This window comes from Puntigrus tetrazona, chromosome 17, assembly GCF_018831695.1.
Source record: "Puntigrus tetrazona isolate hp1 chromosome 17, ASM1883169v1, whole genome shotgun sequence".
Taxonomy (NCBI): domain Eukaryota; kingdom Metazoa; phylum Chordata; class Actinopteri; order Cypriniformes; family Cyprinidae; genus Puntigrus; species Puntigrus tetrazona.
This window is the reverse complement of record NC_056715.1, coordinates 4765568-4781722: the sequence shown is the minus strand read 5'-3', so window position 1 is coordinate 4781722 and position 16155 is coordinate 4765568. Positions and strand designations below refer to the sequence as shown.

The 16155-nt window shown below is 35.6% G+C and overlaps 2 protein-coding genes across 6 annotated transcripts in view; one reads left to right on the top strand and one right to left on the bottom strand.

Moving 5' to 3' along the window:
* Positions 1–1241: 1241 nt before the first annotated feature.
* Positions 1242–6506, bottom strand: si:ch73-204p21.2. 2 transcript variants are annotated; one of them, XM_043263402.1, is made up of 8 exons: positions 6407–6506; positions 6208–6306; positions 4344–4482; positions 3390–3456; positions 2195–2264; positions 2032–2094; positions 1864–1919; positions 1242–1757 (listed from the first exon to the last, which is right to left on the bottom strand). In XM_043263402.1, exons 3-7 carry the CDS (start codon positions 4469–4471, stop codon positions 1870–1872), a joined length of 378 nt encoding a protein of 125 aa, XP_043119337.1. In that variant the 5' UTR covers positions 4472–4482; positions 6208–6306; positions 6407–6506; the 3' UTR covers positions 1242–1757; positions 1864–1869. The 2 variants fall into 2 exon arrangements, with proteins under 2 accessions (XP_043119337.1, XP_043119336.1); XM_043263401.1 differs by lacking the exon at positions 6407–6506 and having other exon boundaries at positions 6208–6373.
* The window catches only part of map7a (microtubule-associated protein 7a), a 12812-nt gene continuing 1180 nt past the window's right edge, over positions 4524–16155 (top strand). The window contains exons 1-16 of one of the 4 annotated variants that reach the window (XM_043263398.1): positions 4524–5440; positions 8355–8605; positions 10046–10159; positions 10384–10458; positions 10555–10718; positions 11393–11498; positions 11630–11743; positions 11934–12082; positions 12176–12297; positions 12650–12837; positions 13602–13758; positions 13961–14132; positions 14430–14531; positions 15070–15120; positions 15196–15388; positions 15875–16155. The exon at positions 15875–16155 is cut by the window's right edge and continues 1180 nt beyond it. In XM_043263398.1, the coding sequence (XP_043119333.1) occupies positions 8485–8605; positions 10046–10159; positions 10384–10458; positions 10555–10718; positions 11393–11498; positions 11630–11743; positions 11934–12082; positions 12176–12297; positions 12650–12837; positions 13602–13758; positions 13961–14132; positions 14430–14531; positions 15070–15120; positions 15196–15388; positions 15875–15885 (1839 nt within the window). In that variant the 5' untranslated portion in view covers positions 4524–5440; positions 8355–8484 and the 3' untranslated portion in view covers positions 15886–16155. Of the gene's footprint in view, positions 5441–7291; positions 8606–10045; positions 10160–10383; positions 10459–10554; positions 10719–11392; positions 11499–11629; positions 11744–11933; positions 12083–12175; positions 12298–12649; positions 12838–13601; positions 13759–13960; positions 14133–14429; positions 14532–15069; positions 15121–15195; positions 15389–15874 lie in introns of those variants that run through there. The other 3 variants (XM_043263396.1, XM_043263399.1, XM_043263400.1) reach the window with 3 other exon arrangements.

The window sequence follows — 16155 nt, the reverse complement described above, 5'->3', positions numbered from 1 at the left end:
GTACCAGAACACACAGAACCAGCGTTCTGCACGTCTCCCACAGATCCCGGCGCGTTTCCCAAAGACTGCAAGAACGGGCGTCACGTGAAGAGGGGCTTTAAACCTGACAGTTTGCTTTATTGTTATTTATTTACTCACCATCCAACGTGAGTATCAAGCGTTACAGAAAATAGACATAGGTTTAAATATATCTGATCGATGCTTAATAATTTTGGCATTTATGTGCGACTCAATAAATAGACTGTGTGATAAATGCTTGAGGCAAACTTTCTGTGCAGGGCAAATTTTATATTTCGGCGGTGTTTAGTCATTGTTTGAAAGTGTGTAAGCAAAAGCAAAACTTTTTTTTTTAATTACACACATTAAGAATTTATTAGATAAGGCATGCAAGTAAAACTGAATCCAAAACATATGCTTAGTATTTAAGTATCAGGTTAATTCGTGAGATTTCTTTCTAATCTTCAAAGACTTCAAAATGCACACTTGAACATCAATCCAAACACCCTCAATAATGTTTGGTGACAGCCCGACATAAAACTAACAAATTTGTCCCAATCTAAGATTCTGTGGTAGATGCGTCTTTTTATGCTACCTAATCTTTAAACTACTGCATATTATATTGCTTTAGATCTAGTTTTAAGTTAAGTTTTAAGTATAATGTCTGTTTAATATAAGGGTCAATTATAAAAAAGGATGTCAGTTCTTAGAAATGTATGTTGGTTTCGTATATTTCTACAAAAATGTTTGACTTTTTCTATTTTTCATATTTTTCTAACCTTAACCCTCAGCAGAAAAGTATCACAATCATAATACAGTTGCTTCGCTGCTTATTTAAAAAATAAATAAAAAAAATAATTAAAAATATATATTTCCGATCTAATTATTTCAAAGATTATGCAAGAATGACAGACTATAAATGCCAAAAAAGTATGAAAAATAAAAGCCCAAATATCAGGAGCAAATATTTCCCTTAATAAAAGAATAAAGTCAGTCTCACCAGAACATGAGGGTTAATTCTAAAGCATCTGTTACTTAAATTACATTATACATGCCCGCTGGAATTCATACATTTGTTCAAAACCCATAATTCACTAGTATGCTGCCATTTAAATACATTAACTTATATATAAGTGTGTGTGTGTGTGTGTATATATATATATCTATATCTATATATATATATATATATATATATATATATATATATATATATATATATATATATATATATATATATATATAGATATATATATATATATTTGTATGTATGTATACCCCTAATAAGAATTAATATGTATACAGAATAATTTCACAATACTGAACTTCATTAGAAAAAGATAAAAAAAAAAAATTCTTTAGGTCATGATGGTATTGATGTTCGACACTTCCCCCTCCTCTTCAGATGTAGATGACGCCTGATTTTTGTGTTTATGTTGCATTTAATCTGTGACCCTCTGAATGGAGATCCCTATTTGTCAATACAGGTGTGGCCAGAAGATCAGGCTTCCCCTTCCCGTTCTTGTCTGAAACCGTCTAAAAAGCCTGAATCAGTCCAACAGATCGGGGGGCTCCTATAGTTCCTGTAGTCTCAAAGTTTGATGGGCACTTATGGGAGTCAATGCCACAGCTTAGCTTCAGAAGGATACAAAAACCATTGATCTCCAAAATAGCGAAGGGGTTTGCTTAATGTGAGAATTTCAGGTTGTGTAATATAGATGCCGGTGGTGTTTTGCCTACAGCAGTGACTCCACTTTTCTCATCTGAATTAAAAAATAATAAGAAAGGTACTTATATGCTTGTACTGTCATGTGCGATTTCACTCAAAGAGCATTCTTAAAGTAGAAGAGGGTCATCCGAAGTACTTACACTTCCTCAGATAGTCGCCCCAACCCCGCCGTTTATTTGAGGTTGTAGGCTTGAACCTGCAGAAAGCACAAATGCATTGTCATCTTGTGTGGTGAGAAGTGAAACAGTTTCGCCGGGTTTAAATGACTCTTTTGGTTTGGTCTTTTTTTTTGTCCCGGAGAGACATACCGTGAGTGAGAGTGTGACTTCTCCAGGGTCTGTATGCAGCGCCGCCCTCCTCAGCCTCTAAACCTTCAAAGACGAGATTAAAGTTCATCCGCTGAGTGGGGTTGATAGCATTGATAAGATAAAACAACTATTCAGATTCAAAGGAAATTCATCGTCAGTTTACCGATTTCATCTTCAGTGATGTCATTAGCAATAGGGTTTTGTCTGGCACCTCTCGAGTCATCCATTTTTGCCTGATTACAATGGAGTGCAAGATTTACATCACATTTATATGATAGTTTATAGAAACACTGTTGTATATTAAATGAAAAACAGTGTAAAACATTTTACCGATTTGACATGACATATATTTGAATATTTTAAAATGAAATAAAAAATATCCTTTAAAATGAATTAATAATTCAGCATTGAAGCATTAAACATTTATCAATAGGGACAGTAAAGCCATTTCTAATTTAGTTACCAAAATAATCAAAGAAACTAAAAAAAAAAAAAAAAAAAAAAAAAAAAAAAAGAAAAAAAAAATATTACAACACCAAAAATAGTTTGGAACATTGACAATAATAAGAATCGGTATTAATAACACCAAATCCACATATTAGAATGATTTCTGGAGGATCATGTGACTGAAGACTGAAATAATAGCTGAATGGTGAATATTAGCTTTGTTATCACAGGAACAAATTACATGTTAAAATATATTCAGAAAGGAATGTTGTTTTTTAATTTGACATTTTGCAATAATATTTGACAGAATTTTTATTTTCATTGAATAATAGCTAACTAAATTCTGTAATAATTATACCAAATGTATTTGTGGGAAAAAAATTTATATAAAATATATATATATATATATATATATATATATATATATATATATATATATATATATATATATATATATAAAAAGATTTTTGAGTTTATTCATGTGTCATTCCTCCAGTCTTGAGTGTCATGCAATCATTCAAGGGAGAAGGGGCCTGAGACACTTTTTTTTTTTTTTACCCCATCCCACCCCCATATTAAAATGATTTCTGAAAGATCATGTGACACTGAAGGCGTCACATGATTCTGAAAGACTGGAGATATAGCTGGTCAAAATTCTGTGCTGTGTAACAGAAAAAGTTGAAGTATATTAAATCAGAAAACCAATATTAAAAATTGCAATAATATTATGCTTATGCAATTTTGATCAAATAAAACAACCTGGATTAAACAATTAAAAACAATTAAATTGGTTTAAACAATTAAAAAAACATTAAAATCCTACTGATCCCAAACTTCTGAACGACAGTGTGAACACTCACACACAGTACATATACATAAATATACACCCATTTTAGGTTTTACACACTCACCACGCTCACAAGAGTGGATGATTTCTGCTGCTCAGGTGGGCTGCGGTTGTCTAACTCAAATGAATGTCTGCAAAGTAATAAATGAAGAGGATTTGATGAAATTTTTTTTTACATTTATCAAAAAAAAACACCAGTAATGCCTAATGTATGTCACTAAACAAGAATTACTCCTAGTGCAACAAAGTAAAGCCTGAAGTACATCCCATGTGCACTAAAGTTCTTGACTGGCCTCTGTTGGCCGTCATTCAAAACACAGCTGAGGGTAGGGTACATGGCCAAATAAATTAAATTAATCTCAAAATCAAAAAATTATATTGGATTAACAATTAGCATAAATAATTGCTTTTAAACTCTAACCTGCCAGTGCATTTATCACTGACTGGAGTTCTTGGCTGGCCTCTAGTGGTTGAGATTAATACTGCAGCAAAATAAAATGTCCAAATAAACGTGAATTAATAAATTAAATATTTTCTTTTTAGTATAAAATTATTATTATTATTATTATTATTATTATTATTATTATTATTATTATTATTATTATTATTATTCAGTCTTGGCCAGTTTAAACAATGTGAATGCTAACTGGTTTTTGACCTACTGGCTTATATATCATCGTTATGCAAACAGTCGGTGCAGACTTCATAAACTACAATCTCACAATATACTGCTCGTTTCCTTGGTCTCTCTTTCATGCATTCAAATGTCAAGCATGAGCTAGTATGAATAAGATGCTGCTTTCTGTGTTTTGTGACGGAGCCACATTCCTGACAAATTTCCATAGTAGAAAAACTTGACCGTGATGTCTAGGTATGTAGCTCCCAGCAACAGCGCGGGTGACTTGCTGCTACATATCTATAGGACATGCATTGTTGCCCGTTTCAGCTGACTTTTTCTTTTGAGGCATGTTTTTATTTAAACCAAACATCTCTACTAGGTCACTCGGAAACCACTCACTTTTTACAGCTTGCACAGAGAACGAGGAGTGCAATGCTAGCGATGAAGAGGACGACTACGGAGAGAAATGCAGCCTCTGGTTGCTCTGTGACCGCCCAGCCTACTAGATCTGTGCTGATTGGCGCCATGATTGTGGTACCTACAGAAAGACAAATTAAAAGGTTGATCGCATTATATCAATTGAACTTTATTTTAAATCACTTAGACCTTGACAGTAAATGTCAAAGAAATGCAAAGAAGTATTTTGAATAGTTTTTTTTTAATTATTTTTCTACATGATTATTTCTCAGTGTTATGGTGGCAATTACTTTATGTCACGTGTTTATTAAAGTGTATAATTGTAAGCCTACCATGATGCAGACATTTTAGAGAGTCGACGTCATCCAGTTTTAATTGCACCTGATTTTTAGTGCTTTACACAAAAAGAAGCCAGCTAGCTAGTTAAAAATACAGTCCTGTCACAAAAGTTACATACTTTGAAATTTAAAAGCTCTCTTTGTCATGGACTGTTTTGCTTATCTCACTGGGTAGCACAGAAAGACGCTTTCATATAATACTTGCACTGGTATTGCCAAAAGTCGGCTTTCATGTTGGCAAGTGCTTCAGTGAAGCAGTTTTAAAGCAACAGAAAACACCAAATTTGAAAAAAAAGAGCTGTAGTCAAGCAGGCACAGTTCGCTCTTGATAAACCAGAAGAGGCCTTTGCTCTCCTCCTAAAGACTCTTAAACATTGAACACCAGTGCAGGGGGTACTGAAGTTTTCAAGCTCACAAAAATATCGTAAAAACTGATCTAGCCGAGTTTTCTCAGGCCTTAAGAAAGCTCCGTATGACACACAGACCAAGCAGTCACGAATGATTTGTGAATGAATCAGTCATTTGAGTCAGACCTTTTGAATGTATTGGTTGGTCCAGTTCAGCAAAAACAGTCCAAAACTGGATCTGACTGAGCCGGTTCTCGAGTTGACTAAATTACCAGCTTGCAGCGCTTAACAGCTCACTAGAGAGGAATATTTTTATTGACAAACATGTACAGTCCAGTCTGTTTCTCACACCAACCTATTGGCATCAGAAGACTTGGAATATAACGCAAGAGTGGTATGGACTACTTTTATGATATCATTACGATGTTTTATATGCTTTTTTTGAAGTTAAAAGTTTACGTACTCTTGAAATTAGTGTGTTGCCTGGACTAACCAGAACCAAATTGTTTTGTTGCACAGAAGAATGTAAATGTTACAGGTTTGGAACAACATGATGGTATTTATTAACATAAATAAAATATTTGGGCAAGCTATTACACAGAATGCACACTCTATGGATTTATTGTTGCATGTTTACTAGTCGTTTAAAACTTTAGTTGGGATTGTTTTTGTCGTTTTACCATGACAACAAATCAAACCAGTATAACTGCTTTTTAATGAAATGATAAACCAACTTTCTTGGTTGGTTATTGTGTAGTGACATTTCTTATATATATATATATATATATATATATATATATATATATATATATTAATATAACTGTAAAAGTACTACAGGTACGGTAGGTAAACCTCACCCCAAAACCAAAATGACACATGGAACAGGTTCCAGAACAAAACTTTTAAGATCCACCTGCTCTTAGTCATTAGCGAAGAGTGAGAAACACACCTCTCCCAGTTTCACTGTACGATTATTACGCTCACTGAACAATAAGAATGGAAGACCGAAGAACCTTTCTTAAAGAATCAGAAACGAAATAATTAACTTTATGAATTAATACAAAAAATTCAAATGAAGAGTTTATGAAAAAGTCACCACTCCTTCATACAAAATGACAAGTGCAACACATGAGCAAAAATATAGGTGGAAAAAGAAAGTACCTGTACAGATAATAATTCAGTGACCTCCTTCTGTCAGTGAACTCTCGTTTGAAGCGTTCAGATGCAGTCCCTGGGCAGTCCCTCCTCTGCTCTTGTATCCTACATATCGGTGCAGACAACAGACATCTGTCAGCCAGCTCCTGTCAGTGTAACACTGAGTCTACCTTTCTGACAGGAAGGGGAAAAAGCTTTGACAAACCCCATTTCCTCATTCTTTCTTTCGCCTTTACATCAGACAGACTGCCAACCACTCATTGACTCCTCTTGTAGATTCCTCCCTCTCACACCCATTTGCAGATGAACTTGCTGATAAACATATAAAAAAAAAAAAAAAAACCCTCAAAGATGGCATTATGTCATAAACATCCCAAAAAATATTTTTTATTAAATTACAAATATGACTTGAACGGATCATTACTGTAATCTTCTGTAGGGACATACCATTCCAGATAGCTGCTCCTCATTTATACATCCTGAGAATTTGATAAACCTGGAAGCGCCGCCACCCTGGAAGAGCTCACCTAACCGGCTCACAACCTGCTAACTAGTCTCTTTGTGGGGTGTTTAAAAAATCTAATTTGCATATGATAAATGATGCAGTGTTACAGTATTGATAAGACTGAGGCTAGTGGTCAAATTGGCTATATATTAGTAATTAAAAGTTTGTTGAGCTATTAAAAAAAAAACATTTTGTTTTAATCCAATTCTATTACAGAGAACAATTCCAACTGTAATTGTAACTCAGCTGTATAATATAAAATGATTACATTTATTATTTATTTGTAAAACAATTACAATATTTTAAATGTAATAATTACAGAAGTGATTATTGTTAACTAAAACCATTTAAAACCAGTTTTTGGAAATTGATATAAAGTAAAAAAAAAAAGAAGAAAGGTTTTAAGTACAAAAAAAATTATAAAAAAAATGAATAATAATACTAATAATAAATACATATTATATATACATTTAATATTTATTTTATATATATATATAAAATATTTATATATATAGTGTGTGTGTGTGTGTGTGTGTGTGTATAAAAACGTCATAAAGAAAAAATACTCAAAATTCCTATCATAATCTATCAATAAAACTAAAAAACATTCTTCATATGAATTCAACATTTCTGCTGAATAGTTCCCTTTGTGACAATATGCCCCGCCCTTTAATGAGCAATTTGTGCTCAATGGACTGTATATTGTGTTATATGCAAAAATGGAAGGAATTCTCAAGAGCCTTATTCTAGTCAAACAAAGATGTTTGAACAAAAAAATGAGTTTACATGGAGTAAATAGTGTGGAAAAGAGTGAAAACATACTCTAGCCTCTGTCTCCTCTTTAAGCATGAGTGGTTTACAGATTACAGCTTGTATAGGTTCAAAAGTGACTGCTAAAAGGGTGACTTATGAGTTCACCCAACCCATCCCTCCAGCACGACTGTCCCTAATCAAACACTGCAAGTTGTTTTAGACAAAATACCTGCAAAGAGAAAACAAATAAAATGTAATACTTGTGATGTATGATATACAAAAAAGCAATATGGATCCACAGATGTTACTGAGAGCAGAGGCATAACGTCATCTCTGTCTGAGACCAGATCATCAAGCCAATTTAGAAAAAAGCATTACGAGATGTGAAAAACATATCCATGTCAAATATCTGATTGGCTGTATATTTTATGTACATGTCATAAATCGATATGCAGGATGAAAGCTATTTCTAGACACAGGCATGCAGTGTCATGCCTCCCACGGTTTTGCATATCACCCAGGCAACCGTTTCAAAAAAAATGCGCTTGCATCCAACTCTGTCTCTTTTGTTGCACTGTGAATACTTCATCCTTGCCGCAGCCGCTCGCATGCAGTCAATGTGACCGGCCAATGCAATGCAATGCAATGCAATGCTCTATATGGATTTTTAAAGGGAAACACACCTCCAATAACCACAGCTGCTTCCAGCTGGGTGGGTGTCTTTTGTGAGAGCATGGCACATGTGCGCTCTGTAATATACGGATGGCTTACTGACTTTGCTTGCCGTGCACGTGTGCTGGACACAGCCCAGAAGGGAGCAAATCAGCTGCTCGCACAATCTCCCTCAGGAAGAATTTCTGTCTCACACTCCTCTGCCTCTCTCTCTCTTAACCAGTCTATTCCCTGCTAGAGATGCACCGATAAGCCGTTGGCTGGAGTGGAAGACTTGTGCACAGAGAACACAGATGCTCTACATGTAATATACGGACACACACACACACACACACACATACACTCGCTGTAAGATGCCAGCTCATCTGAGCCTGGCAGAGCAGGAACGGGAGTGGAGGAGGACAGAGCTGGGTCTCGCTGCGATCTCGGAGAAGGGTCGGACGAAGATGTGCGACACTGCGAGGAAGCAGAGAGGTTGGTGGGATGCAGACGATAAATATGACTATTCTATTCACATATACAGTGTCTAAAAGCAAACTTTGCATCATAAAATAACGGATATAAACATCTACTGATCATTTCAGTTTGCACGAAGCTGTTAGATATACCCATTTGACTCTATATGCTGAATAACAGTGCATTTCTGCATGGTTAGTTCAGATAGTGACGTATTAGGAATGGGTTATGTATGAGCGTGATGATGCTAGCCGTGCTAAATGTGTTTATAAGGGTCTCAAATCACATGATAGACGTCTGTTATGTAACGCCCCCCCGATGTCAAACTCATCTGCTTTAATTTTCTTAGTCGAAGTGACTAAAATATGCATGCAAATTCAGCAGTTCTGAATGCTTCGTGCTCCACACTTCACCCCTCGATAGCATTGTTGTGGTGATCTGTAGTGTAAAGTTTACCTTAAGAGTTCAGCTTCGCCACGTAGTCTTCAGTCAGGTGGTGAATTTGTTGGTCTACACAGCTAGAATAAAACAAATGTTGCCTTTGTAATGGTGTACAGGCCTTGGGCTGTCATGGTTCAGACGACAAAATCAAAACTGGCATGAGACAGGCCTCATGTTCTTCTTTATATCTGCCTTTTGGCATTCAGCTTTTGTTTACAGAGCCGTTTTTAAAGAAGGTTTTGTATAGTATGGGAAGCCAAGCCCGTATTTGTTAAAATGCATTGCTTACTTAATAGGTTTATCAGGGTACACAACTTGCTAAATTATATATATTTTTTTAACCTAAGGGTATTAATTCTGGGTTAAGTAATGTTGCATGCTTGTAAAGCACTGCTTTTAGGGTTTGCTGCGTTATGAAACTGAGATGTTAAATGTATACAGTGTGAAGTGTCTTTCAATATAACACTTCGGTTTTTCTGCATGTGGCTAAAATGGTTAAAAGTATATTTACTAAATAGATTAATTCCGAAGCTAAAGCTACTGAATACAAAGAAACAACATGAAATATATATATGTGTGTGTGTGTGTGTGTGTGTGTGTTTATACTGTATTTACTGTCACTTTTGATCAATAATGCTGAATAAAAGCATTCATTTCAAGGGGGAGACTCCCTGGAGACAATGGGATTGGTACTTGTCTGAACAACAATGAAACTGTTGCATGCGTCACTCAAAGGTTTGAGGTAACATCCTTGTGCGCTTATTTCAGAAATTTTTACAGACAAAGAGATCAATCATGAAGGCTTCCACTACGCTACGCATTCCTCTTTGTCGTAATGCTATAAATCCTCACACCCCTGACCTTCTAACCTGCCTGTCTGCTTTTCAAACTGGGTTGTAGAGTTTAGTACATTTCAGCAGAAAGTTTAATAACAAAAAGAAAACACTTTCACGGTTTGGTGTTCATTTATCTATTTTTTTCTGAGCACTAAGTAAACAGCCTCTCTTTTTTTTTCAGATTCCAGATCTGACGTGAGACCCACAGCCCTGGAGCAAAAAAGAAAAGCATGTGCTCCACCGAACATTAAATCAGCGCAGATTAACATCAACAAACGAAATGGAAATAATACAGGTCCGAAATAGCTAATATTTATCCATCTATTTCATTTGCATTTTTCTTTCTCAAAGCCTTCTAGTGCCTGATACCGCTGCCATGGATACAATATTAAAAATGATTCACTCTTTAGAGCTGAATCTTCCCAGCTGCTTATATGTTTGTCATTCATTCTAACGCAGTAGGATTTATTATATTATATGCTGCATGTAAAATTTCAGAACGATTATTTTGTCATTTAGAATCAAATGCGCTGAAAGTGGACGAGAGACTGCGACTGGCCCGGGAACGTAGAGAGGTGTACCAAAAACAGCTGGGTATTTTTCTTACTCTGAACATGTAACATTACCACTAATTGCAGATCAAACAGAAAGCTTTGTTCATTTTTTTTCCCGATTGTACCTGATCTGTAGCCCTGCGTGAGCGGGGTTGGCTGGCGAGGGAGGAGCGGGCCAAGCAGTTCTACGAGAAACACCTTGAGGAGCGAAGGAAGAAGTTGGAGGAGCAGCGACAAAGAGAGGAACGGAGGAGGATGGCGGTCGAGGAGAAGCGCAAACAGAGGCTCAAAGAAGAAAGAGTGAGTTTATGCATGAGGAAAAATGCTGACCGTTGTTAGATTTCGTCTGCAGTGTTTATATATGCTTCCAGTCAACAGTCTGGACACAGAAAAAAAAAAAAAAAAAAAAAAAAAAAAAAAAAAAAAAGTGTAGCATAATTTTTATACATAAACTCAAGTGTACTCGGTCCACAAAATGAGTTAAAATTTTTTAGATTGAAGTTTTAAAGATTATGTGAATAATAATTTAAAAAAGCATTTACATAATGTACCAGTTAAAAGACTGATTAAATATATAATTATAAAATGTTTTATCAAATATTTAATAAAATTAAAATTGTATTATATGTATATTTAATTACACATTTAAACACACACACAGACATATATACATATACATACATACATCTATATGTGTGTGTGTGTGTGTGTGTGTGTGTGTGTGTGTGTGTGTGTGTGTGTACACAATCACTTAAATCACAAATTTAAAGCATAAACCTTGAGATCACAAACTTTCAACAAATTCGGTCAAACTTGTCTAAATTTTTGTATACCATCTGTTTGTGTGGGTTTTATAAACACTGTAGCACTGTCTGCAGAAACCATGCTGGAAAATTGGAGATTTTGCAACCATGATTACAACCATGCGGAGGATGTGATGATGAACGTGGTTTTTTTTTTATCCTGTGTTTTAGGAGCGTTACGAGTCTGTGGTGCGGAAGACGATGGAGAAAAGTGAAAAAGCCAAACAGAAACCTACCCGCTGCTCACGAAGGGTCATCAAGAACGAAAACAATAACGGTGAATATTTCAACGCACGACTCAAAACGCAATAACGGCCACTAAAACACTCTTCTAGCATTGCATCTACTTTTCCAACTCTTTTTTCTGACCATTATCTGTTAGTCGCTGTGCTTTCTGCTCTCCTCTAGCTAAACGCCGCTCTCTTAGTCAGTGGGAGATTGACCTTGTCCGTCGTCTTCAGACTCCTACTGTCTCTTATCTAGCCAGAAGCAGGAGCGCTGTGTGTCTGTCACGAGACACAGGTATCACTTTAGACTGAGGAATCCACAAATCACAAGGAAATCACAAGTTTGGAGCTGGATGTAATAATAAAAATATCGGCTTCCTGTTTTCTCCTCCTTCCCATGCTCATTGCTTAAACCTGTTTCTCCGTACTCATTCATCCTCATCAATTCACCTCATTTAAAAAAAAAAAACACCACACTTCTTCAGTTGTTCATGTTTGTCGTCGTTCAGCCTCATGTCATACCATGAACTCAAGCGCCACACGAAAACCCCAGGTGCATTGTGGGAAAGTGCCAAACAGGCCTGCAAGCTCGAGTCCAAGAGTCACCATCCGGAGGACCACCAACAGAGATCTGGTGAGAGCTCACATTCGTTTTTAGACTATTTGTTTGAATATAATAAATAATACATGATTCTTTGTTTCGTGACATACTAAAAAAATATTTCAGGTGGCAAAAGGAAATTCTGAGGGACTGGACCTGAAAAAGCCACAGATTCAAACAACAACAACTGAAATCAAGCCCAAACAGGACACAAACCCACCAGAGAATACCGTCCTCCCAGCATCATGGTACATTGTACAGCACAATCTCTTACACTTAAAGAAAATGTCTTTCCATATTACACAACTGCCGTTTAGGAGAAACGATACCAAAGCTGAATTATATTGCAATAATTTTCAGGTTTATATCATTGCATGTCATGTAGAAGAGCAATGGCAAAGCAAACCGACTACGCCAGCAACTTGCAATTTAACGTTTCAACCACAGATGGCGACAGAGATGTAGTACAGATCTAACTTGTGATGTTTCTCGCTCACAGATAATAATAATAAAGCTCTAAATTTCCTCACGCTCTCAAAATGACAAAACTACACCGTCGGCCATTATGATCCGTTCTCTCTTTATATTTCTGTTTCCAAGGCTGCAGAACAGATCACATATCCGTCAAGCCACGATTAAACAAGACAGTTTGCCTCCGCTGCCAGAAGAGGAGGACCTAGAATCCGAGGAAACGCTTGCTCAACAATGCCTGCGAGATAACCAACTCCAGTCGAATCCAGTTACTAATGGGCCTTCGAATCCACCAGCAGGTTCTCAGATTCCTAATGGTCAGTGAAAGACTTACTCTAAACACTTCCCACATGTTGATCATTCAGTTTTTTTTGCTAAAATGGCTATTTGTGACAAGTACTGCATTATGTTACTGTACTGTGAAGCAAGCAAAACTATGAAATAATCCAAATAGAGCGAGCTCACTTTACTTCACATCTATACTTTGTCTTTCATTTAATATGTATAATTTAATTAATATAATATACAATACCAATTAAGTTAGCCTGGATGCACATAAGAAACTTCTTTTAAATATTAAAAAAAATCGTACTAATCCCCAAACGTTTGACTGGTAGTATGTATGTGTGTGTGTGTGTGTGTTTGTGTGTAAGAAAAATTCTGGGATGAGTAAGATGTCTAGTATTTTTCAAAGAATATTCTTATGCTCATCAAGGCAGCATTTATTTGATTAAAAATACAGAACAAAATGGAAATATTGTGAAATTATATTACTATTTAAAATAAATAATTAAATATTTTAAAATATAATTTATTTCTGTCATGCAAAGATGAATTTACATCAGCCATTACTCTAGTCTAAAGTGTCACACGATCCTTTAGAAATCATTCTAATATGTCAATTTATTATTCATTAATGTTTTTTTTTGGAAACTGCAGTACTTAAGAATTTTCTGATAAATGAAAAGTTAAAAAGAACCACATTTCTTGTCATACATTAATTATTATACAGTTTTATTATTTTAAAAAATATTATTTTTTGTATTTTCAATATAATTTTTGTCTGTTTTTTCACTTTCAGGACCAAGTCAGCTTGGTGACGCAGCACAAGTGAGACCCGCTGCTTGGACTACAGACCCTGAAGAAGCCACCCGACTTCTGACTGAGAAAAGGAGACAAGCCAGACTCCAGAGAGAGAAGGAGGAAGAGGAGCGCAGACAGAAGGAGGAGATGGAAAGGTGGTGAAAGTCCATTTGTGTCTAGTACTTAACAACTGCTAAAATTGCTAAATTGTATATTTGTAAAATGAAAAGGCCACAAGTTAAGTTGTACTTTGCTGAAGTAACTGGACGGAATACTGTAAAGTTAAAATTCGGTACAACAACAAATCCTTAAAATGCATTAGGCACCTAACTGAGTCTGTGTGGCTCATCTTTGCAGAAAGAGCAGAGAGGAACTGGTCCGTCGAAGAGCTGAAGAACGAGCCAGGCAGGAAGCAGAGGCCCTGAGACTGGAGGAGGAGAAGAGGAAGAGAGAGGAAGAAGAGCGACTCAAGGCTGAAGAGGAGAGCATTCGCAGACAGAAAGAGGAAGAAAACAGGCTTCAACAGCAGGTTAAATTATGCTTAAATAATGTTTCCAAACCTCGGTTAAGACACTGTAAAGTTTAACCAAAAAGTGAATAAATTCCGACTTCTGGTTTGAATTTGAGGCCGATTTGACCGGTGGGGAAGTGCTCAGGAAAACAATATTGTCTGTTTGGTGAACAAAATACACACATCATGCTTATGTAGTGATTCATACGCTCCTTTCACTGACATACAAGATTTATGGCTTCTGACCATTTGTTTTATTACCCTAAAATAAGTACAGGAAATATTAAAAACAATCCTATAATAATGTATTCTCAGAGAGAGCAAGAGGCTCGTCAGAGGGAGCTGGCAGAGCAGCAGAGACTGGAAAGAGAGAGTCGTTTCCAGAAAGAGGAGGTTGAACGCCAAGAAAGGAAAAAGGTATGACTTACAAACAGACAGCTGTTTAGCTAACTGTGAAATTTCAACTATAAAACGAGAAGGTCGTTCACCTTTTGAATATTGCAATTTAAATCTTTAAGCGGAGTAAGTTTTTCTCAAAAAAATGAATACATGAATTCATTCAGCAAAGTTGCATTAAATTGATCAGAAATTATATATGAGGACAGTTTATAGTGTTACAAAATATTGCAAGGTGCTTCTTTTGATGTTTTATGAATCAAACCAATTTGTTTCCATAAAGGTTTTCGGCAGCACAGCTGTTTTCAGCCTTGATAATAATAAGAAATGCTTAATGAGCCGCAAATCAACACCTCTGAAGGTTCATGTGACACAATTCAGCTTTGCCCTCACAGGAATTAATAAAATGTAAAATATATTAAAATAGAAAAATATAATAAACTTGCATAATAAACTATTTTGATCAAACGAATGCAGCCTTGGTGAGCCGCCTTTCAAAAAGCACTGAATATTTTACTGACCATAACATATATCGTGCTTGAATTTTTTTTCACATCAGCGTCTGGAAGAAATCATGAAAAGAACGAGAAAAACAGACTCTGATAACAAGGTGAGACTATCACCGGCAGGAGCTTTGTTTATTCCACATCCAGAGGCCCTGCTCACTTTTTTTGTCCCCCTTTAGAAAACTGCATCGGTGAAGGACAACTTGCCTTGTGAGAACGTGAAGCCTGTAATCAGGCTAGCAGGTCCAGGAAAAACGCCAAAACTGGAGCTGAGGGACGAGGAGGATATGCTTCCTACTGTGGCCTTCAAGGAGCGCCGGTCCTTTCGCAGTCTTTCTGGCCTGGATGAGATACAAGCCCATCAGCAAACCGGTATGTGAATGCATTCATCTGACTTGAACTAAATCTGCTTTTAAATCCAACGTAACTAAATATATTAAGTTAATATCATGCAGCTCAACTTTAGATTTGATTAGATTAAATATTATGCAAGAATGGTTTTAAATTAAAGACATCTAATGTAAAGAAAATAATACTTGGTTTAGTATACTATTAAATGCATGCCACATGTTTTACATTATGTATGTATGTATGTATATATATATATATATATATATATATATATATATATATATATATATATATATAAATATATATATATATATATATATATATATATATATATATATATGTGTGTGTGTGTGTGTGTATATATATATATATATATATATATATATATATATATATATATATATATATATATATATATATATATATATTATTTTTCTATTAAATTAAAATTTCAATCTTGTTATACAGTTGGTATGTAAAATGCTAATGTTTTTCCCCATGCTTCAGAGGTTATTTAACCCACGGATCTGTCATATGATGCCAAGACCATCAGAGCAACTTCAGCAAGCTTGTCTTTCTGAACAACACATGCACTTAATTTCCCTGCACTTTAATAAACCTGTAGTTCAGCAGTCACACGTCCTTCTACAGATTACAGTTCTCCACTGCCCAATTAAAATGATGCCTGAATTACTGCTTGATTTGCTAGAGTGACATCATTACATCACTCAGTAGCTGGATAAATTTGAGTATGCTGTAAGATTCACATAACAACAACAATAATAATA